The sequence below is a fragment of the Plectropomus leopardus genome, chromosome 22 (assembly GCF_026936395.1).
Source record: "Plectropomus leopardus strain MGB_pleo_1.0 chromosome 22, ASM2693639v1, whole genome shotgun sequence".
Lineage (NCBI taxonomy): Eukaryota > Metazoa > Chordata > Actinopteri > Perciformes > Serranidae > Plectropomus > Plectropomus leopardus.
In genome coordinates, this window is record NC_142197.1 from 13,504,628 (window position 1) to 13,527,056 (window position 22,429).

At 41.4% G+C, this 22,429-nt stretch overlaps 1 protein-coding gene across 1 annotated transcript in view; it reads right to left on the reverse strand.

Moving 5' to 3' along the window:
• Positions 1 to 580: 580 nt before the first annotated feature.
• Positions 581 to 22,429, reverse strand: part of lrig3 (leucine-rich repeats and immunoglobulin-like domains 3) — a 28,959-nt gene continuing 7,110 nt past the window's right edge. The window contains exons 4-19 of the mRNA XM_042511542.2: positions 13,191 to 13,325; positions 12,918 to 13,061; positions 11,569 to 11,712; positions 11,312 to 11,455; positions 10,341 to 10,484; positions 7,146 to 7,226; positions 6,960 to 7,031; positions 6,379 to 6,450; positions 4,680 to 4,843; positions 4,027 to 4,362; positions 3,233 to 3,514; positions 2,661 to 3,137; positions 2,404 to 2,562; positions 2,177 to 2,317; positions 1,312 to 1,566; positions 581 to 1,232 (exon numbers count right to left, since the gene is read on the reverse strand). Of these exons, the coding sequence (XP_042367476.2) occupies positions 988 to 1,232; positions 1,312 to 1,566; positions 2,177 to 2,317; positions 2,404 to 2,562; positions 2,661 to 3,137; positions 3,233 to 3,514; positions 4,027 to 4,362; positions 4,680 to 4,843; positions 6,379 to 6,450; positions 6,960 to 7,031; positions 7,146 to 7,226; positions 10,341 to 10,484; positions 11,312 to 11,455; positions 11,569 to 11,712; positions 12,918 to 13,061; positions 13,191 to 13,325 (2,995 nt within the window). The 3' untranslated portion in view covers positions 581 to 987. The remainder of the gene's footprint in view (positions 1,233 to 1,311; positions 1,567 to 2,176; positions 2,318 to 2,403; positions 2,563 to 2,660; positions 3,138 to 3,232; positions 3,515 to 4,026; positions 4,363 to 4,679; positions 4,844 to 6,378; positions 6,451 to 6,959; positions 7,032 to 7,145; positions 7,227 to 10,340; positions 10,485 to 11,311; positions 11,456 to 11,568; positions 11,713 to 12,917; positions 13,062 to 13,190; positions 13,326 to 22,429) is intronic.

Sequence of the window (22,429 nt, forward strand, 5' to 3'; positions counted from 1 at the left end):
ACTCAGAAACTCACAACAAAACAATCTTGATTTCTGTATAGCAATGCAGGTAAGAGGAAAAATGTGTATTTTTGATTTTGAGGTGAACTGTCCCTTCAATAAGTGGAAGTCAGCCAGTAGTGGTAGAGGTAGTAGTAAAAGTAGAAAGAGTAGTATAAGTGGTATGAGTATTAGTAACAGCAGCGCAGTGTGAGGTCATATGGTTGATACTGTTGTCTGGATGTTTTTTGGGATATTTTCTGGTATTTATTTAAATAACCTGAGATGAAAGCCTTCAGCTAGCTCTGCATCATTAGTTTGGACAACAGTAAATTTGTACCACATGATTCTGCTGTCTATAAACTATAAATTGTGATTATTGCAGAACTCTCCGTGGAACCAGATTATGATAACAAACAGTTAAACATCCTCTCAGTCTCCGTCTCTCTCTCTCTCTTGGTGGGGGGGCTGACTGATGACAGACCTGAGGCGTCCTTGGCGGTCTGTGGTTCTGCTCTGGAAGGCCAGCGTTTAACACCCACCGCCAGCACCACGTCGTCTTAATCTCCGACTCCTGCATGATAAAGACTCACTGACACACTTGTGTGAATGTAGCAGCACACATTAAGGTGTTTTTTTTTATTGTTTACATATGTGCAAAACATTGCTTCATTCAAAGCTGGAATAACTGAATAGGCAGGGCTGCAAAATACTCGTACACAAAAGGTAAGCAAAAATAACGGAATCTGTTTATATACAATTTACAAAATATAATAAACTTTATATAAAAAATGTATATACTCATCTATATTATTTAACTGAAGCTGTGTCCTTAAAGGACAGCTGCTAATATGCTCCTTTTTACTTTCCTCTAGGAACATCAAATCGTCCTTTACATTCACTCGTTGCACATTTTAGGAGTCCTTTATTGCAAAAGTGTCCGTTCAGTGAGGTAGAAATTTTTTTTTTTTTTTGGTCATCCTCTTCGTGAAAACAAGAGTCACTCAGCTAAGTGCTCGTCCTGTGCTGTGGGATGGGATCAGTCCTGCTGCTGTCAAACGGCTGTTCGTACACGCTGTTGCTCTGCTCTGATGACGAGTCCCTGGAGAGACCGTTCTCCTCGACGTCTGAATCTGCGTCTGGTGCGGCATACGGATTCTCATGCAGAGTTATTCCATTATGCGTCACAGAGGGCGGGCCAAAGCCTGCGTACAGGTCCTTGTGAGGCCTCCAGGGAGCTTTCCCAAATGTTCCTGAGTAAAAAGAAGAAGTCAGACCAACGTACAGACAAATCCAGAAAAGTTTGGAAAACTCACTGAATTAAAAACCTACCCATGAAGGTGTTCGAGGGGGGAAGACATTCATGAGTTCTCCCGTAGTCACTGGCTTCTACTTCCTCTATGGATGAGCGGCGGTCGTTCTGCTGGTGAGAGGGGCCGTGAGGGAGACTAGCGTTGGGGAGCTGCATCAGGACAGAAGAGGAGCAGAGGTCAAAATGCTCGGACAGGAAGTAGTCCCTCATTTTAGAGCTGCTCAGGCTGCCGCTGTAGGAGTCGATGCAGACCGGCCTTTGGTCGATGGAACAGCCTGAAGGTAAAAGAAAAGGAGGAAATGATTAGTTCCTTTAAAAAAAGAGAAATAATAGAGATAATGAGTGTACTTTAGGAAGTATTAGACAAAATGTTTTTGCATCAATGACAATGTAAAGCGAGTTTTATACTTCTGCTTGAGTTAATGCCGTACCTGCGTTGTAGCCTGACGTGCACCTCCCCAGCAATGTAACTACATGTTGCAGTGACGCAGACCTCGTGTTTATTTTTGTAAAACGAAAACCATTTCCCATTCATGGAAATGAAGCTTTAATTGACTTTAATTTCACAGATAAGAAACTATGAATTGTGAAGACAATAAAGCCCCCACTGTAAAGCATTTTAAGGCTTGTGTGTGACAGGGTTTATGAGGAAAAAGGTAACGCCTGCACACTTACTCCATGTGTATTAAACGCACAACATTGTGATCCTGCTTGGATCTTTGTCAGGTCAGATCTTTGAAAAGATGAACCATCACTCAAATATAAATGCTCTCGATGGCGTAAGCTGCAGCTCAAAGTCTACGTGCAACTATAAATCAGCCGTAACACTGTTGTTTCGGGATAATCAAGAGAACATTTTCTATTTGATGGAAAATGTGTACATACCTGTGAAGACTTCGGACGGGTCAGCGGAGTACATGTTGTCTCGGCGAAGCAGTGAGCTGATTGGACCTTGGTAGTGGCAGAGGAGAGGATCGATGGCTGCCTCCATGTCTGCTTCACTTCCTGTATCCAGCTGACAAAAACCTGTGCGGGTGAAGGAACAGTGTCATGTAAGAGAAATGTAGTGCTGCACAGGGATTTTAGGATAAAGAAAGGGCCGTGCGTTTTACCGTTCATGTCTTTCGGTTGCAGGTAGAAGCCGCTAATTGATGACGCCATGTACTGATGGCTGCTGCCGCTCTCAGACGGGATGTAGCCGTCCTGTCGGTCAGCGAGCGTGCCCTGGGAGGACAGGTAGCTGGGGATGTCGGCAGGCAGGTTGGTCTCGTCTGCAGCACAAAGACGTAAAGTTATGTCATACATTTTCTTTGCTCCTGTTAACAGACTGAGTGACACTTGCATGATTCAGGGAACCTTTTGAACGCACCTGTGTTAGTGACGCTGCAGTCCTCATTGCGCCGCCGTGTGTGGTAGATGATGACCACCCAAACCAGTGACGTCCCCACCACACAGCACACCACTGCTATGATGACGATCCCCACTGTGGTCCACCCATCGTCGTCTGATCCTGCCCCGCCCACGATGCCGATTCCCACGCCGCCCTGCACTCCGGAGTCGCAGTTGGGATTTGGTATGACCGCCAGCCGCACGTTACCCCTCTCCGTGCCTAGCGCGTTGGACATCTCGCAAGTGTACTTCCCAGCGTCAGCCTCTGCAGCATCAACGATGATGAGGAGCTGGTTGGCAGCTGCGAAGAAGTGGCGCTCAGTCACTATCAGCGGGCTGTCGTCTTTGGTCCAGTTTAGCCTCGGGGGAGGGCTGCCGCCAGCGATGCACTGGAGGACAGCGGTTTCGCCCTTTGCCACAGTGCGATCCATGAGGGGCCGCAGGAAGGATGGTGTTTCTGAAAGACAAACCAAAGACGGAAAATAAGTCGGTGTGATACAATACTCGAATGATTCATTGATGTCTAGTTGATCTGTTTCCGCTATTTCTCACCTAGAACAGTCAGCGTAGCATTCGCAGAAATAGCTCCAGCTGTGTTCTGAGCTGTGCAGCTATAAACACCAATGTCCTCGGTCTTGACGTCCACAATGAAAAACACATCGTCCTCCGGCATGACGTGCATACGCCGTTCCCGGGCAGCAGGGAAGTCAGTGCCACCGTCTTTCTGCCAGGCAATCTGAGGAGAAGGGTGACCAACAGCGGCACATTCCAGCCGCGCTGTTGCTCCAGCACGGATACTCAGGTCCATTGGCATCTTGGTGAAGGAAGGGAGCACTGGAAATGAGAAAAAAGACATTTAATTAGACTTTGACAAACATTTTCCGGGCCTTATAGTTTGAGCCAATGCCAAACTGTTGGCCTGAAAGACGTGTTATCTTTTATACCATTTAAAAAAAACCCCACATACAATAGAAGTAATTCCCGCCAGAAATTTAGAGACAACTGGTCCCTCTTTATAGAATTCGCTTTCACTGTCTTCTTCATAAATGCTACAGCAAATCTCGTCCCTCCTTTCATTTTGTGATTCGAATTTGTGGTTTTGTGGTTCTTTGTTTTCATGTAATTTATCATATACTTTTATTTATTTTTAATACATTGTATTCTGTGTCATTTAATGAATTCATTAATTTCATTTATTTATTTTAACTATTTTTCTTGACATATTTATTTAGTTGTTTCCAGGGTGGGTGGTATATGTGAGTTCGAATGTTTGTGTGTATATTGACTAAAAAAAACAATAAATAAAGTTTGAAGAAAAAATGTGTTTTTTCCCATCCCAAACTTACTGTTAACAGTGAGTCTGGCCTTGGTGGAGTAGGATGAGCCAAAGTGGTTGGAGATGACACATTGGTACTTTCCTTCGCTGGAGAACTCCACATTACGTAGCTGCAGGGTGGTTGTATACTCTGTCACCTCCGTCTCGCCTCCCGCACCTCCCTGCACCCGCAAGTGGGCCTGGTTGTGGATCTCTGCGTCGTTGAGGACCTCATTGTCTTTCTTCCAGGCGAAGGTCATGGGCGAGTCGCTGGAGCTGGCCGCCGAGCAGACAAACGTCACGTTGGTGCCCTTGAGGGCCGACTGGGTCTCAGGCTGCACGGTGATCTGAGGCTTTGGAAAGTCATCTGGGAAGAAAATGAAAAAGGAGAATTTAAAATTTTTGTATTAAAGTTTCTTTGTGTTCAGTCTTGGAATTGACTATTTATAGATATTTGGTGCATTTTTTTTGGCATTTTGTTCTCAAAGGGGAAAAACTAAGAATTGACAGTAGCCAGAAAGCTGAAAACTTAGTACATTTCCATAATGTTCTCTTCATGAGACTCATTAGCTTGTTAAGAAGTCGGGGAGGAAAATACTGAACAATCTCTGTCAGCTCGTAAATGGAAAACCTGTGTGTGTGCGTGTGTCTGAGGGTGTTTTACCAAGCGAATGCATCACTTACCACACACAAACTCCTCCTGGCTGACGGCGAACACGCTCCTTCCCTTCAGCATCTGCGGGTGGGCGCAGCTGGCATTGACGCAGGGCAGGAAGGTTTGTTCTGCCACCCAGACGGGAAGCCACTTCAGCTGGCAGTCGCACAGCAGGCTGGAGGTGTTCAGGCGGCTGCCAGGAGGAGAAGATACCACAAGAACTTCATCCACAAGGCAATAATATAACTTTATATGGTTGATTTAAGCAAATTTAGGTCTTGAGTAGTTTATTAAGCTAAAACTCCAATGTTAGTGGAAGGTTTGATTGTTACAAAATAAAGTCTTTATCGTCCTACCTTTTAAAGATATAATATGCAACTTTGCCGCATCAAAATATCTTAAACCAAATACATCAATGTCATATTTTTTTCAATGTTTAAGTCAATAGGAAACTGTAATTTTAAATCAAGGACATGATCCATGTCATTTGATTGCATTCGCCTATCAGTCATGTCATATCTTCTTCGCTGTCTGCAAAAAACTATCATAAATTAACTTTTTATCCAGTTTCTAGTCACATTTGTATGATACAGTTCTTAACTACATGTTTCGACTGGATGAAAGATTTCAGTCATCAGATGTCTGGATCTTAAGTTATCAGAGAAACAAACTGAGCAAATGTCAGCGAAAGCTTTGCTCCAGTCCCTGCTGTGCCAAACAGCCTTTGAGAAACACTGAATTTTAATGTTAAACTGCTTTACTCTGTGTTTTTACTGGTTTTATTCACCAGGGTTGGTTGGTTTTGGAGAGTTAGAGACCTCTGTGGATGATTCTGCTCCCAGTAAAAACATCCTAAACGTCTGGATCTTAAGTTATCAGAGAAAAAAGCACTAACAGACCCACCGAGATTAGCCAAATAGCATGGGCGAAACACTGATTTTTAATGCGAAAACTATTACATTCAATGTTTTGACTGGTTTAAATCACCAGTTAAGTTTCTTTGGAGAGGAAGAGAACGGCACATAATATAGCTCCCAGAGAAAACCTCCTGAATGTCGGGATAAAAAAAGGGGGTGCACACATTAACAGGTAGACAGGCCATTCAGTGTTTTTATCGGTTTTCACGATAAACACTGAAGGAATCTTAAACAGGAGAAGAGTCCACTAAATCCCCTTAAATCTTACATTATATTCGTGTAAGTTATCAGAGAAACAAATGTTACAGAAACAAACAGCAGTGAAGAATCCCCTTTTTTTTAACATGACACAGCTTAATTCTTTGTTTTTACCACTTTAAATCACTTTTAGTTCCTCACAAAAACCTCCTTAAAAAATAATCATGGAGGAAATCCTCATTGGGAGAAACTGTTTTGATTGAGGATCACAGCAGCAGAAACTTAAATACTGTTCATTTAATGTTGCTTTGCTTACTGATGGGAGTACTTAACAGACCACTAATTGAATTATGTGAGAAATTTGTCTAACAAACAATCCATTAAGTCGCAATAATTTTGCAAAACTTTAAACCTTTTTTTGCATAGCTTTTTACTAGAGACTATCCTTTAGTGGAAGGAGAAAACGTAACCTGTGAACCCCTTATTAACACTGAGGCAAGCGCTGCTTGCTGCTGACTTTCCCAGCAGACCATAATGAGTTTCACCTGGTGCTCTGTCCCACATCAACACTGAAACACTAACTGAGGCTGTCCTGAAACATGGTCATACTTACAGCTCCTGCATGTTCTTCATCTGAGAGAAGGCATTCGCCTGGATGGACATGATGGCGTTGTTGCTCAAATCTCTGTGGAGAGAAAAGAGAAAAAGGAATTAGTACTGGTAAGATCCTCACGGAAAGACGGCAGCTTTTTCTGCCAGCATCAGCCGTACAGAGTCAAGGCTACAAAAAACTTCAATCGAATTGGAAAAAAAAAAGGTCTGGGCTCCAGAACAATAAAATTTTGGGCAGCAGTTTGCTGTGTTAATCAAGAGAGGCCCAACTCTGGGCTGCTTTGAGCTCTGGCAACGGCTGGGAAAAAACTCTAATTAGAATCAAATGCAGCTGTTGTACACTCACACACACACTCACACACACTCCCTGCACTTGCCTTGGTGATCGATATAGTCTGGCACACACGTAAAGACACTAATGGCGGAGATTTTTCTTGATTCCACATCAAAGTGGAGGAATGGGAGAAGACAGTTTGGGTGTACGGCTGTAACAAACAGCCTCTGTGTCTCAGTGTGATTCACCCTGCTTAGTTTACAGCTCGGACTTTTGGAAACAATCAGTGAAACACGAGGACGACTCACAGGTGTTGCAGCGCATCTAGGCCAGAGAATGACTTCTTGGTCACCGAGCGGATCTGGTTCCCCTGCAGAAATCTGGGAAAAACGACAAAGATCTAATCAGTTTCAAACCTCACTTTACTTGTTCGAGTTTCTGTAAAGTCACATAGTCCAGGGTGAAACATCGTGTTACGCCGATCACAAACTCACAGTTTCTTCAGCTTGTCCAAAGCAGAGAATGGTCCATTCATGTCTTCAATGGTCCAGGAGATCTCATTATTTTGTAGATCCCTTTCCGAAGAAACAAAGACAGACCACATTGTAAAAAATCCACACCCAGCAAACAACTGCACTTGCGATGTTAATAAAACTTTATGTGGCATTACATTTCGTGTGAGGGGGAAAATGTTTGCGACTTTAAAATTATATTCAAAGCGGCTCCATGCCTGACAGGAAGTTCCTTCCTGGCCTTTGCAGCACTTTTAAAAGTCTGCAATGGCTTTTCTGTGTTGTGTAGAAAAAGACGTTTTACAAGGGAATGCTGCAGTATAACATGTGTGCTGCATTTTGAACTTCATTCGAGGGGATAAATATACTCTGCATGCAATTCAAATATGTATGAGTTAGCCACAAAGAAAGTGTTACTACAGATCCTCTTTTCACCATTAAATATATAATGTATCTCAGATAGTTAACACATTCTGTGGGTTCTTTTGTGAAAAAGAGTTGAATGTTGTTTTTTTAGTAAACAGCCTCTTTTGGCAAATTCTAATCACGAAAACCAGCAGAACTCAAGCTGTAACAAAGTCAGGGGATATCATGTGAACGGCTGTGTGTGCATTTTCAAAAGATATTATATAAACTGTTTTATTATGATACATTATATCGTGATGTAATTTTTTCAGACTGTTCTAGCTGTTCTGTTATTTGCGTTTACACACCTGTTATATTCATTTTAATGGTGATTATTTATCTGAAAATACAGTGTGTACATTTTGTCAAAGCACAAATAGTCAACCCTACAATACTGCTGCAATATAAATATCAAGGTATTTTGTCAGAAATATCATGGTATTTGATTTTTTTTTTTGCATATCGCCCAGCTAACTGCCGCATATGACAGACTGTATGTATAAATTTGTAGTAAAAACTCATTTCTATGAAAGAACGTGTTTGTTTAGTAACTGTTTTTATCTAGTGTTGCGTAAATCTCCACCATCTTTGCTACATTATAATGGGCTTTTTTTATTTTGAATTTTTTTTTGTACTAAATTTAAACTTAAAACAGCTGGTACAACCTTGTTCCCACCACTGAGGGTGCAGGAATTAGCTCCTGCCTTTACTCTAATGGGTTTCTTTGTAACAATCCTTGGACGTCAGGGCAAAGCAGAGCAACTCTACAACGAAAGCTTTTTTATTTTAAGGGAATGACCCCAAACCGAAACTTCTTCTGCTATCAAATTCAAACTGTGACCGCTAAAAAAATGTGGACACATTATACCTGCTATCCACAAGATTAAAAATACACCCAACAACTAAACACACCGCATTTGAGTACTAAAAGCCCTGATTTTCCCAGAGAAATAGCCTCCTTTGATCCCTCAGCTGCTCTAATGCTTTCAAACAGTTATTTTCCTCCTCGACATGCCTGGTTATGGCTGATTGAGATTGAGGAAGGGTGTTTGTGTGCGTGGGTGTGTGTTTGGGAGGGGGCGGCAGAATTGAAGCCCTGAAGCAACCCATGTCCACCTAGCTGCACACCTGCCCTACGGTGACCTCAGCAGCACAGCTCACATTTGGTTCCAGTTAAAAGTTCCCAACCAGGGGAAATGTTACGGAGTCTCTCTGTGGGAAAGGGGGGATGGGTGGGTGTGGGTGAGGGGGGGTCAGGCGGAGGAAGGGGAGAGATGGGGGAGTTGTTGAGGTCGGGGTTGTGCCTCTTGGAGGTTTTTTTATGTGTGTGGAGAGACCTCAACACAGTAATCTATTTCACATACCCAAAACAAATCAGGCAGCATATTTCCACTCAGGCAGAGGATTGATGGTGGAGGGGAGTTTAAAGAGGGTGGGACAGGCATCAGGGCAGCATGTCAACTACTCACTGCTTTTAAGGACTTGTATTTACTTTTAATGTTATTATTAGCTGGAATACTGACTCACACAGAGTATGTAGGACTAGTTTGACATTATCGGAGTAGTGTTTATTAGCTTTCTTTGACAAAAGTTAGATGAGAAGATTGATAGCACTCTCGTGGCTGTACATTAATTATGGAGCTAAACTTGTGACAGGATCAAGCGGCAACCTTCGGGCTAAAACATGACGCCAACACAAATGTGCCAGAAACTGAAGTTCCTCATATGACCACTTGAAGCTGGCTCCAACAGCGAGTCAATCCCCGTAGACCCCAATGTTAAAACGCCTGAAATTATAGCTGAAATAAACCTGTTTACAGCCTGGTAAAAAAAAACATTTTTTCCATAGCTGTCGCTATTTTCAGGTTATAAAAGTTTTGGTTGACTAAATAAAATCTTGTTCAATCTTTGGTTGCACTTAAAGACACTCTAAGGCAGTGATTAGCAGTGATTCACACTGAATTTTTTTGTTACTTTAAATGTAAATAAGATGCCAGAGTGCATAAAAAAAGCACCAAAGTAGAGCTTGTCCATAAATTTTTTTTTTTTAGATAAATAAGGCTGGTGAGTATCTGCCAACCCCCCTGACAGAGGTCTGGGCTAATTTTTTAAGCTTTAATTATTAATGTTTGTTTACTAACTGGCCCCTGGCCTCCTGTCAAGTGACCCCCAGGTAAAGCAAATTAAGTAACCCTGCTCTAAGGCGTCGGACGTTCAGTGTTTCTAGTAAGTTCGTATTGCTTTAATGGTTTTTAGACTGTTTTTCATGACCAAAAATTAGCGTTAGCATTACAACAGTCAACCATAGCTGTAAATGTGCTATGCCAACCAGGCTAGTAGCTATTGATAGGGTTGGCTTTACACTCTTGTCCAAATACGGTCACTCCTAGGTGGAAAAATCCATAATGGTGAAATGCCACAATGGGCTTTTAAATAGGAGTCCATAAACCAGTGAGTGATGTAACAGTGGCTGTGTCCATTATTACATACAGTCTATGGAGAGGATTAGCTCAGCACAGAAGCAGCAAACTAACTGCTGGGCCTAGATCTGCAAAAGAGTTAAAATAATTATCAGCCTAACAGCGACTCTAAAGCTCATTAATATTAATCAATATAATTTGTTTTATGGAGGTTTAAGAGGAAATTTAAAACTGTGACTACATTCTGTATGTTTGATCTCCTACTGATTGGACCCAACAGATCAGATTCACAAATGAAGAGGGAAAAAACCTTCCTATGGTGTTGAGCATAAAACGTTAGAATTCAACTCACAGCATCTTCAGGTTGGAGAGGCCACGAAAAGCTCCGTCTGCAATGAAGCTCACTCGGTTGTTTCCGATGTGGAGCTCATCCAGCAGGCTGAGGCCTACGAAGCTGGATTCCTCCAGTCTGGACAGATGGTTGGACGAGAGGTTTCTGTAGGACAGACAACAAAAACATGAGAATAGTCAATAACTGCATTACCAACAATCAAAGACAATAAAGTGATTTTATTTTATGATAACTTTTATTTTTTTACGGATCGAATTTTACAACCAAGCAAAACTTCAAAGAAGCCCGTTTTTAAGTAAACTCAGATGAGAACAATTCAGATAGCTTTGGCACGCTCCCAGCCGACAGGCGGCATGTTTACGTTCAGCTTCATGTGATAAGAGCGGCCGAAATGGGGAAAAGAACAACAACCTATCTGTGAAAAAACACTCCAGACGCTGCAAACACTGAACTGACCACTGCTGTAAACAACAGCCACAATAAAGGAAATTCAATCTGCTTCCAGGAATGTGTGTTGATGGCGGGGCAATCTCTTTTAAGTTTGTGGTTAAGGTCGTGTTTGACAAGGAAAAAACGGCAACTAATAATGGAATTTCCAATGGGAAAAACGAGTGGGACTTCCGGAGGCCGATGTTGTGGCTCGAGTGGCAGCAGAAAAGAGAAGAGGCAAAGGGGTGTGTAATATGTTGGCAGTGCTTTAATGGTGGCACTCACTGGCAGAGCATAAGAGACGCTGCTTTGTCTCTGTGTGTCTATGTGTGTGTGAATTGGCGACAGGAGGAACTGGAGTGTGAGGAAGGGCAGGCGGGAGTGCCAGAGGGGAGGAGAGGGCGACACAGAGAAGTGTTAGGAGTTCAGAATGTGAATGGAAAGTGAGGAGGGAATAACGAGAGGGAGGGGAGAAAAGAGAAAGAGGGTGCAGAGGGAGGGGAAAAAGGGAGGGAAGAAAAAATAAAAAAAGGTGGACTCACAGCTCGCTGAGTTTCTGGCAGAACTCCCAGGCGTCAGGTCGGATCCTGCTGATGGCGTTGTGGCCGAGGTGGAGCTGCTGCAGAGTCAGCAGGCCGTACAGCCAGCCCTTACTCACCTCCGTCAGGTTGTTGTAGTCCAGCTGCCTGCAGGCCCACACACACACACACACACACACAAACACACAAATAATGAGACTTTGTACTAAATCATGTACAAAGAACTGAACCTGCTGCACATTTTTAGTCAATTTGCTTACAGGACTTCCATGTTGCTGAGGCCCCAGAAGGCCCCGTCCATCAGGCGGCTGAGGCCGTTTCTCTGCATCTTCAAGGAGCGGAGAGCGTGCAAACCGTGGAACGTCAGACCCTCCACCCTGCGAACCCGGTTCCTGCTTAGCTCCCTGAAACGCACAGAGAGCAGTAAGGGTCAGAGCACAAGCAAGAAAAATCTGCGACGTGACAGAAGCTGCTCCTAAAATGCACAAACACCTTGCCAATATAACAGCAGATAAGATCTTCACAATGATTTACTGGAATACAGATACACAGTGCGAGGTAGACTATTAGGGAGTTTAACTGTCAGCCAATCAGAAACAGCAGTGCCATGGAAGAGAGAGACATCCTGCACAGTTTGTAAATTGTTCAGTATAAACAAATGCCCTTTAATTTTTTGTTTACTCTGCACAAGACAAACAAATTAAAAGTATGTCCTCAACTTTGCAAGAGAAAGGCCTCAAACCTAGTGCAAGATTTGTACAGAGAAGCAAATTCTGTTTTATTTTGAAGAATGAAACTCGTCTCTCCACAACCATCGATCTCACTGTTAATAAGTTAGTGAGCAGACTTCAGACTGTTTACTTAAAGCAAAGATACACTCACAGATAACCGAGCCTCCTACCTGCCAGTCAAACAGCAATCAAACTATAAACCTTCTCTAAACAGTCCAGATCTGAGTGGAGTCCTGTGGGGATCAACAGATGTGAAGTCTGGCAGCTGTCTGCTCTGCTGTTTTAGCGGCTAACAAGTGGAGCTAGCTGCTAACATCTACAGTTGTGACCAACTAAATCCACAAATCCAAAACTCTATTATACATTACTTACTTACTGCCAAATCACGGCTCAAAACTCGCACTGACGGCTGATGCTCTGGAGTGTTTTGCAGGCTAGCGAAACATTCTGGCGCTGATTATTTACTGGGATTTACCAAAGTGTTGGTGCACTTAGCTCAAACTGCTCAGTCGGAATAAAAAAAAATAATTGCAAGCATAGATGTTCAGAGCTTCCTGCTTTTTTTTCCCCCTAAAATGTTTAAAAACAATTAAATAATTTAATTTTGTTCTCCTCTCAACTTATTTCATATTTTTTCAAGGACCAAGTTAAACATGTTTGATTTCTGTATTCCAGTACTTATATTTCTGAGTGCCAAAGTTAACATACTTAAAGCACCTGATGCATGGTCTACGCACCCTGCTAGTGTGTGTAGTCGGGGCAAAGGTCAGAAACAGTTTGAGAAAGAGTTATTCTGTGTCTGGAATGTCTGCTATGTTTATATGAGACACATCATGATAAAGACATTTCTGTAATAAATCAAAAATAACAACGCTTACAGATGCTGGAGGTTGGGCAGCTGGAAGATCTTAGCCGGGATGGTGGAAAGGCGGTTGCGGTTGAGCCGAAGAACCTGCAGACTGCTGGACAGGTTGGTGAAGCAGCCCGTCTCAAGTGTTGAGATTCGGTTGTTGTTGAGGAACCTGAGAGCGAAATATTAAATGAAATGAGACATCAAAACTAAGCTACTACAACAGAAACATGGGGTTTGGTCCTTGCGTACTCTTCAGGAATAAATCACTTTGGACACCAACAGAACTGGTGACACTCACAGGTTCTTGAGCGGCAGCGCGGGGAAGGAGCTGGCCTTTATTTCCACGATGTTGTTGTTGCTGAGGTCGAGTGTTTCCAGAGCGAGGAAGGGCCTGAGCTGCTCCACAGAGATCCTGGTGATCCTGTTGTTTGCTCTGAAAATACAGACACCATCGCTCCAATAAATGACAAAAATACTGTGTATTTGACTGGTGGTGCACAGCAGTTTCATGTTTCCAGATATGCAAACAGTCACATCCCGCAATTAGCCTGCGGTATTAAAAAATGACAAACTCTCACGTGCTTGTAAAGCCATAACTTACCACCCAACGTGAAAACTGTCTTTTTTTTTTTTTTTTGCTGATGCTGCATGCATATTTGAAGGATGCCAACAAATTGCTCAGTATGATCAATGTCGCTGCTCTTCACACCAAGTCCAAACAACCTTTCGGTTTAGTGATGTGTGATTTTGTTTATAAGGTAATTACCAACAAGGTATTTAAAAAAGTAACCTGCCAATTACTTGGCTGATGAATACCATTCCCTCAGTGAAAGCATGCCTCGGCAGAGGCCAGCAATTTCCTGAGCTGCACGCCTCCTAAATTGCAGTGCAGGGACTGCTTAGTTATAAACAGAGCCTGTACAGTGCCCTCTTTGTGTATGAGACTCTGCAGTAGAGAGAGAGTGAAGGGGGGAGGCAGGAATTCCCTCCAATGTACCAGACTACAGACCTCGTTTTCAGCATTCATTGCGATGGTTACAGTCCCCCCTCCAGCTACACCTTGCTGACCAGAGAGCTGTTAGTTTTTCTGATTCACTTTTCCAGCAACCTTCGAAAAAGCACTGAGGATAGTTTCCTAATGTAGGTTTAATTTGGGATGCGGTGTTGTTAATATTTAATTGTTGGAAGCTGTCAGTCAACTGACCCACAGCACAGGCGGCTTCACCAGAGTGGCAGCTGTCATGAATAGAGCTGAAACTAGAGCTAGATAAATGCAATATTGTAACACTGCACTACTGACAAGCCAACTGCAGGGTATGACAATCAACCGCCACAACCGTTATGTTCGTATTTTAACTTTTTTACATGAGAGGGATACATATTTACACTATGCTTCAAATGCCAGTAGTGTAAAAAAGTTTTGCACGTCTATTCCAGCATGTTCTCATCCAAACTCATCAAATACCGCAGCTTTGACAGTGGATGCGTACATGTAAATTTGACGTGCAATTATCCTGCTGCTCCTCTCGACATTCTGGGATGGAAACAACTTAATTTACATTTTCTTAGGTGCAGTGATGCACTAAAAAAATACACTTCCCTTTTTGTTTTTCAAAATAAACTAAGGTAAAACACTTTGTTTTTACATTCATTTCATTTGGTTTACGCACCAAAGGAAGTGGTTAGGGATACATTTTTGAAAGTCTAGAGTTTACTGGAGCATATCATAACACTGTGAAAGGTGTCTCTCTGCGTCGTGTCCTGCGTGTCCCTCTGTGACGCTGACATCACTGGCAGAGTAATAGTATATGATGGTTTGGGAGTGAGAACAAGCTGTCTGTCCTGGCTGAGCGCTGGACTTCTGCCATTTTTTTCTGGTCACCTGAAGTTGAAAAATATTAAGCTTTGGGTAAAACGCTGCAGCTGCTTGTCATGGTCATTTTTTAACCAGTCATCCAATCACAGGATATTTTGTGTGATAGGAACAAGGCGCAACCAAAGTGTCTCAACTGCAAAAAGGAGACTTCTAAACGTATTTAATATGTCTAAAAAAAATCTTATTCACAAGGCACTAAAATCAGCAAAAAGTGGCAGTAATCATGCACATCGCACTGTTAAGCCACCCTTAATTATTGCAGGGGAAATTTTTTGGTCATGGCGGCCGTAGCTGAAACATCCATGATTAATCATTTCGCTAATCGTCAACTATTTGGATAACTGATTAACTGTATCATACATTTTTTTAAGCAAAAACATAAAATTTTTTGGCACCACATAAGCAAATCAGGTATAATGACCTGTCTATTAGACTCTGCTACTAGTCTATTCTTGGTCTCATTTTATGGTCATTCGTCCACCTCAGGCAGAGAGACAGCATGGCACTGTGCTGCGGTGAAACCGAGATGTCTCACCTATTCGAAACACTGTGTGCTGAAAGACGTCACATGTGTTGACTGCTTTCACAGCACACATCTCCATAGAAACAGGGTTCTGCATCTGGAAAGTGCAACACCTTTTGGAAAATCTCAGGGAAGATTCACCAGTCAACAAAGATGCAAGATGGATGGCAGCCTGGAGAGTTTGGCGGGACTGTGGGGCAACGCTGGAATAAAACCCGACAGAGTGTTTCTGAGCTTAATGCTTGAGTCAACCTTGGCGCTGTGGTATGATAAGACTGTAGGTGAGGAGGCTGCAGGGTGTGAGGCAGACTTTTCAAATTACACAAACATCTTATGATGATCTGCTGAAAATGTTTAAATGAAATCAGATCACGTCTTTATTACATTTTTATACGGTTACACTGAGTTCGGTAGCTTGGAGCCGATGTGTAAGTCTTTATATTACTGTAAAAATACACCATGGCCTTTTGGTTTCACTCAGTTTTGTTCATGACCTCACTGCAGTGGCTCATGTCTGTCCCCACAGTTAAAAAGAGGTCAACAGGCTGCAGGGCCTTTTCCTGCCGTGCTCTCTTCCCCTGACATCATCTCTTTAACCCACTGTACTCAATACTAAATGCTCAAAAGTCGAAAGAAAGTTTTTGGTGTGCAGTGATTGCAAGGCGTCAGTAAAATACAGATTATTGTCTACAACACAAACGGCACAGGCAGCTCTTTTGTTTGGAGATTTGCAGAGGGCTTTCCACGCACCACGGCCCCCAGGTCCCAAACAAAAGCGCCGCACACCACCTGTATCTCAGTTTTCATGTTCCCCTGACTGGTCGCTGAGAGAGGGAAGGCCGCCTGGTGAGAAAGAACCAGTCTTTCCAGTTTCTCTCAGGGGGGAAAGTAGAGTCGTGGAGAGAGGGGCTGGTGCACGCTAAAAGTCTGAGGGCTCATCCACATTAATACGTTTTCATACCGTACCAAACCATCTCCATGCAAACAAGCATTTTAGCACAGTTCCACACATAATCTCTGTCCTGAAAATACATCTCAAATGATCATTATTGTTCACTGGGCTTGTGCGTGCCGATGTTAACAGAAAGCACATTTCTTTGCTTGGACTGACAAAGAGGTGGAACTGTTAGTGAAAGCTGCATGATCATGAGGTGGGCAAGGTGGCAGAAAACAGACTGGAAGACCAAATATAGTGATAAATTATAAATAAAAAACATGATAAAATGATATTTAATGTTTAAATTAAACTGATAAATTGTTTTTTGTAAATATACACTTATTTAGAATGTGGTGCTAGCAAAAAAAAAAGAAAAATTGGGGCAGTGGCATATTCACTACTGTGTCATATCGCCTTTTCTTTTACACTCAGTCCACTAATCGCTGAATTCTTTCTCAAGTTTCTCAAGTGAGCCCGCCCCAAAATATTCAAGATTTAAAGACTTTCTGTGCAAAAGAATGAACACTGTGAGAGATTAGTTTTGACATACAGAGAACGTCTTAAAGATAGCATTAAAAACAAATGCGTCTCCTTGTATTAAATATATTTCAAAGGTGCTTTTTTACTGTGTCATTATACTTTATTGCACATCATTTTGATGGATTGAAATGTTACAATTACTTTTTTCAGTGTAGTTTTTTGACATTTATTCCAATGTCTGGTCTAAATTTCATGTGAACAGCTGCATTGGAAATACGTGTAATGGAAAAAATGTTGACATGTTGAATCCTTACTCTCTGGACTGTATGTCCAAAAGGACTTGTAAATCATTACATCTGTTTTTATTCCCATTTTACTCAGCATCCCACCGTTTTTAGAATCAGCGATGTATTAGAAAAGTACTGGGAGTATTGGAGGAGGAAGTCATGACTACAGGAAAGGAAGTTAACATTACCCAGATGCGAACGATGAAATCACAAAAGTATGCAGGCCTCGCTATATTACTTTTAAATGTTGTGACTGTTGAGGGAAGTTAACATGGGAGTCTGCATCATTGTTTTCACCTGTCCCGACAAAAACTGCAACCCTAGAGGTCTGTGTTTTAGATGTTCCAAAAAGTAGTGTGGATGCTTGGCTATCAGCAAAAGTCATGCTTTTGAAAAAAAACATATTTTTGTAGATGTAACCTGAGGACAGTGAGACAGAATCCTTGAGCCCTCTCAGATAATTTGCAGCATTCTTCTTTAGTGCACCTTTAAACACCAACTCAACCATGAACTCTGTCACTGCACGGCCAAACAATTGCAAACAATTTGGGGCCAACCCCACTGTTTTCCTTTCCCCCCCGGCATCTCAACAACAACTCAATGAGCACTCCTTCGTCTCCTCCACACACAAACAAGCCGAGCATTGTACACTTCAATTACACACACTTCAAATTTGTTCATCCACTTTGCTATCAGATAACGTGATTATAGAGCCATTACAGCTGTGGTTGTGGGGCTTTGCCACTGTTAGTGGAAGTCAATAGGAGGCCAGCCATGTGTCAATAACAGCCTGAGGCATCTTGAGTATCGATAGAATATGCACTCATTATTAAACTGAGGCAAGTAGCAGATAGACACGAAATCAATGCTTCTCTGACTGCAACCACACAAAATGTTATGATGCATAAAAGTCACCGGAACACTCTTTTTTAAAGAAATATTACAGGTTTATTGCACCAACATGATGAGGGTTTTATTCAGCACATACCTGCCAGCACTCTTTATGAAACTAGTATTTTTGGCTGTAAAACTTACTGCTTTTACACACTGAAAAGTTAGGTTATTGTGTAAAACTCCAAGATCCATGAAGAAGTTGTTTTGTTGTGTTTTCAGCAAAGTTTTGTCCACTGAGCACAACTAATGCCTTTAATGGGGCAAGCTCTTTAAATGGAAAGTCACTTTTTCTAAAACCGTCTTGCTGTTGTGTGTGTGTGTGTGTGTGTGTGTGTGTGTGTGTGTGTGTGTATGGTGGTGCGTTCATGTGCGAGTGTGTGGTATTTCCTATTGGAAAAAGAACAGAGTTTTGAGAAGCCATCTGATGACTCCTTCTCTCTGCAGTGGCGCCTGTAATGAAAACCAGGGGCTGCGTTCGCTGTGGAGACGCCATATTAAACTCTGCACATATCTCACTCAGATGGCTGATCATCTTAACACGTCGGCTCCCAGTCGGAGCGTAGAGAAGCAGGGATCGTATTAACACGTGAACCGAAGGACCTTCACATAAAATGACAGAGGAGTAGTAAAATTCTTCAAGTATCAATGTATTTCTTTGGTGCCTGCAGTACTGAAAAAAATCAAATTATGGGTGTTATATAAGTTCATAAAGTTCACTTTACCATGGCGTTTCTGCGCTGCAGTTCCCGGAGATCACCTGTCAGTCAAACTATGTCAACGAGACTGACAATTTCATAAAAAAATTTAAGTTTTCAGACCTTTTATGATTTTCCAGGTTTTCCATGACCATGGAAATCTTGTTTTAGGTGTAATATTTATTAAAATGGAATTTAAGGCATTTTGACAAACTGTGGAAAGTATTTAAAATCGACTACACGGTAAATGTGTTTATCAAAAGTAGGCAACAAAATATTAAAATGTTTATTAGTTGAATCCCTATTTTCATATGTATATTCATTATGAAAATGCTACAGATTACTACTGTTATCATTTCTGTTTTGTTTTGTAAATCTCATCTTCAACAAGGTTCCCATTTCCGTAGACATACCATGAGGTTCACCTCCTAATATACCTAATCAGACGTGGAATCTCCAGGTCATTTGTTGAACCCCCTTGAACACAGGCAGAGGGATTTAGCAGCGGTGGGGTTTACCCCCTCCATAAATTCCTTGGAAATTGTTCAATTAATTAAGATGATCACGACTCAATTACTACCAGCTGCAGGGTTATTGCCGTTTGTTTTTACTCGGAGCTGCGAGGTCAAAGAAGTCGGCGAGAGCTGCCGCTATGTCTGACTGGCTGTTTGAATAAGTGGTATTCGATACCCCGAGGTCTTTTTTTCTTTACTACCCTCCCAGCTCAGAGAAACTGAAGAAGGGAGAGAAATTCTGGAAAAATCACACTGCACCACCTAATCTGAAAGAAGAGGGCAACACAGGCAATATGAGTGTGAAAGAAAGTGTCAATTTCTATTTTTTTCTATTTTCTTCACATAAATTTTGACACATTTGAACTGAATTATGTTCCTGACTCCACTGTTTGAATGTCATCCTTTAACAAAAGGCTTTAGAAAAAGTGCAATGTTTATTTCTGTATTCAATTTAAAACTGCTTTTATTTGCGGTGACATTTGCTGCTTTGAAAATAAACTTTATCTGGAGTGTGTTAAGGCAGCACATGTGAACCCACTTTGACCTCAAAGAGTAGAGCAAAGGGGCTAACTTTAAAAAAAAGCAAGTTAGCAACTGACTTGACGGTTGAACGCAAAACTTACCATACAAATATGAATGTCTGTCAAGCAGTTTTTTTTGTTGTTGTTGCTGTTTTAATTAAATAACAATTGCATTAATGATTATGGGGGTTGGCATGTTATAGAGTGCTGCAGGAATGAGTCTTAAACTCAGAAATGATTCATTCATCATTTTAGCACTCAGTCAGTGGGGTTTTTTAATAAGATTTTTGTTAGACACCTGAAATAAGATATGTGGTTAACACAAGCTTAAGAGATTTTCATGTTTTGTTCTACCACATGAAATGTGTCAGTAATACCCCACTTGTGAAATTTTACGCTTGTAGGTGTCTTAAAAAGGTGAATGCTAAATGTGGCAAAATGAGACTACAGTGCGTCATCTTGCCAAACCCAGCCTTACAGCCTCATTGTGGTAGCGACAATAAATTAAGTGACCGTAGTGTCTTTTGTTTACAGCTTAATGATAACTTTTTACTTTTGACGACTCAGGCTTCAGAATTCCCAAAAGTGGTGTTAATTTGTGAGGATTATCTTGATGAACAAAACATCCAACTATAATAAAAATTTGTGAGCCACAGATCATGTTTTGTGTGATAATCCAAAATCGGGTGGAAAAATCTCATTGGCTTTTTGACGAGGGAACCAGAACAACGCTTACTTCGGCTTCGGCAAAACGAAAAACATCGTCTCTGGAGCACTTCATTCTGTGACTGATTGTTCAGTATCTACAAAAAAACATTCAAAAGACGTATTCATATAGAGTGCGTAAAAGGAGCTGTATGTAGGATTTAGTTGCATCTAGAGGTGAGGTTGCAGATTGCAGTACTGCTTTCCAAGTGTGTAGTAAAACTTACAGTGGTCCTCAGGTAACGTAAAAATGCGAAAGACCCTCTCTAGAGCCAGTGTTTAGGTTCTGCTCTGGTCTACTGTAGAAAAAATAATTGCAGGTAATTATGCACTAAAGAAAACATAGTTATGAAAATTAAATTCCATTTCTGTAAATAGATTCACCTAAATCCTACACACTGGCCCTTTAAAATCAGTGTTTTCACGGATGACACGACTTCGGGTAAACCACACTGAACAACAAATCAAATAAAGAAATTATGGTTTGGACAAAGTCTGGAAATTTTGAAGCGAATCTATGCAGGAACTCTGCACTTCAATCCAGAGTCGCTCAAGGGTACTAAGACAGCACACACAACAGTTTTGGCAGAGAACCTATGACCTCTTTCTAACCATTAGGAGAACAATGCAGCCATTCACACCAGGTGTTACTTGTATGTGGAACAAACTTTGAGTCAGGATAACAAATCCATTCATATTCAAATCAAGGCTGAGTTACGGGTTGGAAAATTTGTGTAAAATATACACACTGTAACCCTCAAATAATGCCCCAAAATATGACATGTAAGGAGCAACGAGCCTACCTTAAACAAACCAATCCCCCCATATTCTTAAAACTTATAGCTGGAGGTGACACTCCTGCACTAAATGTGCAAACAAATTGTCTGATGGCCACACACCCTGTGGCTGCTGCAGCGCGCCATGTCGGGGCTTGATGAGGAATATGCCTCATCAAGCCGGGAGACACATACATTCTTCCACAATAACTTCACGTCAGTCGGTTTTTGGAGAGACGTGCCAGAGAAAGCAAATAAAATTGTTGAGGTTTCACACACTAATATCTGGTGCTCCTCTGAGAGCACGTATTGCACAACAATATACCAAAGAATCTTCTGGTTAGAGTCTGAAGGGGATGAAATATGACAAGACAAACGTTTCTTCCCTGAACAGTCTCACAGTATCAGACAAGCATTTTAGGCCAATCTTGGTTTTGTTTCTGCACATACTGTATATACGTACACACATACACTGTAAAATCTGAAAAGTTGATGTTACTTAAAATAACTTTGAAAACTGATTTCCTCCTAAAGGAAAAGTAAATATAACTATTAAACTTAATTTATGTTTACTTTATACCTAATTGTTAAATTCACTTAAAATGTAACTGTATTTACATGATTTTGTCAAGTCAGTGCAACTTAAAATAAAGCGTGAAATTAACTTGGTCTTTCTAAGCGTTAGCAACTTCAGTAAACCAAGTTAGTCTGACTTGATCATGAAAAAGAGGATTTCGTCAATGATGAAATTAGGAGATCTGTGAGTTCTGTTTTCTTGACATGTTTAAGAAAATACAAACATGACTGACTAGTTTGCAACCAAAAGAATACAGATATATAGCACAGTAAACTTTGTTTACTTAAGTTGCTAAAACTTAGGAATATTAATTCAATTAAACTTGTAGTTTTAAGTTGCAACAACCTCACAAAATTAAGTAAATGAAACTACATTTTCAGTAAACTTCACAATTAGATACAAAGTAAACATAAAATAAGACTAAAAGTTATATTTACTTACATTTTCAAGGCAATTGGTTTAGATTTTTTTTGTTTGTTTGTTTTTGAGTAAAGTCAATTTGTCAGATTTTACAGTGTACACACTCTCAGGAACTCAGGGCCTTGTTTCAAGATGAGTCCCTGAGTCCCATAAACGGTTACAACCACACAAAAATCACCAAATTTGGATTTTCACATGACAGATTTCCCTTTTTTCCAGCGTCACGTCACTGCCTCCAGGTTAAAAATACACCAACAGCAGCAACAGCCACCAAACAAAACATTTCCATTTCTGTTGATGGCATTTGTCTTCGACCACGTGACCCGTCTGG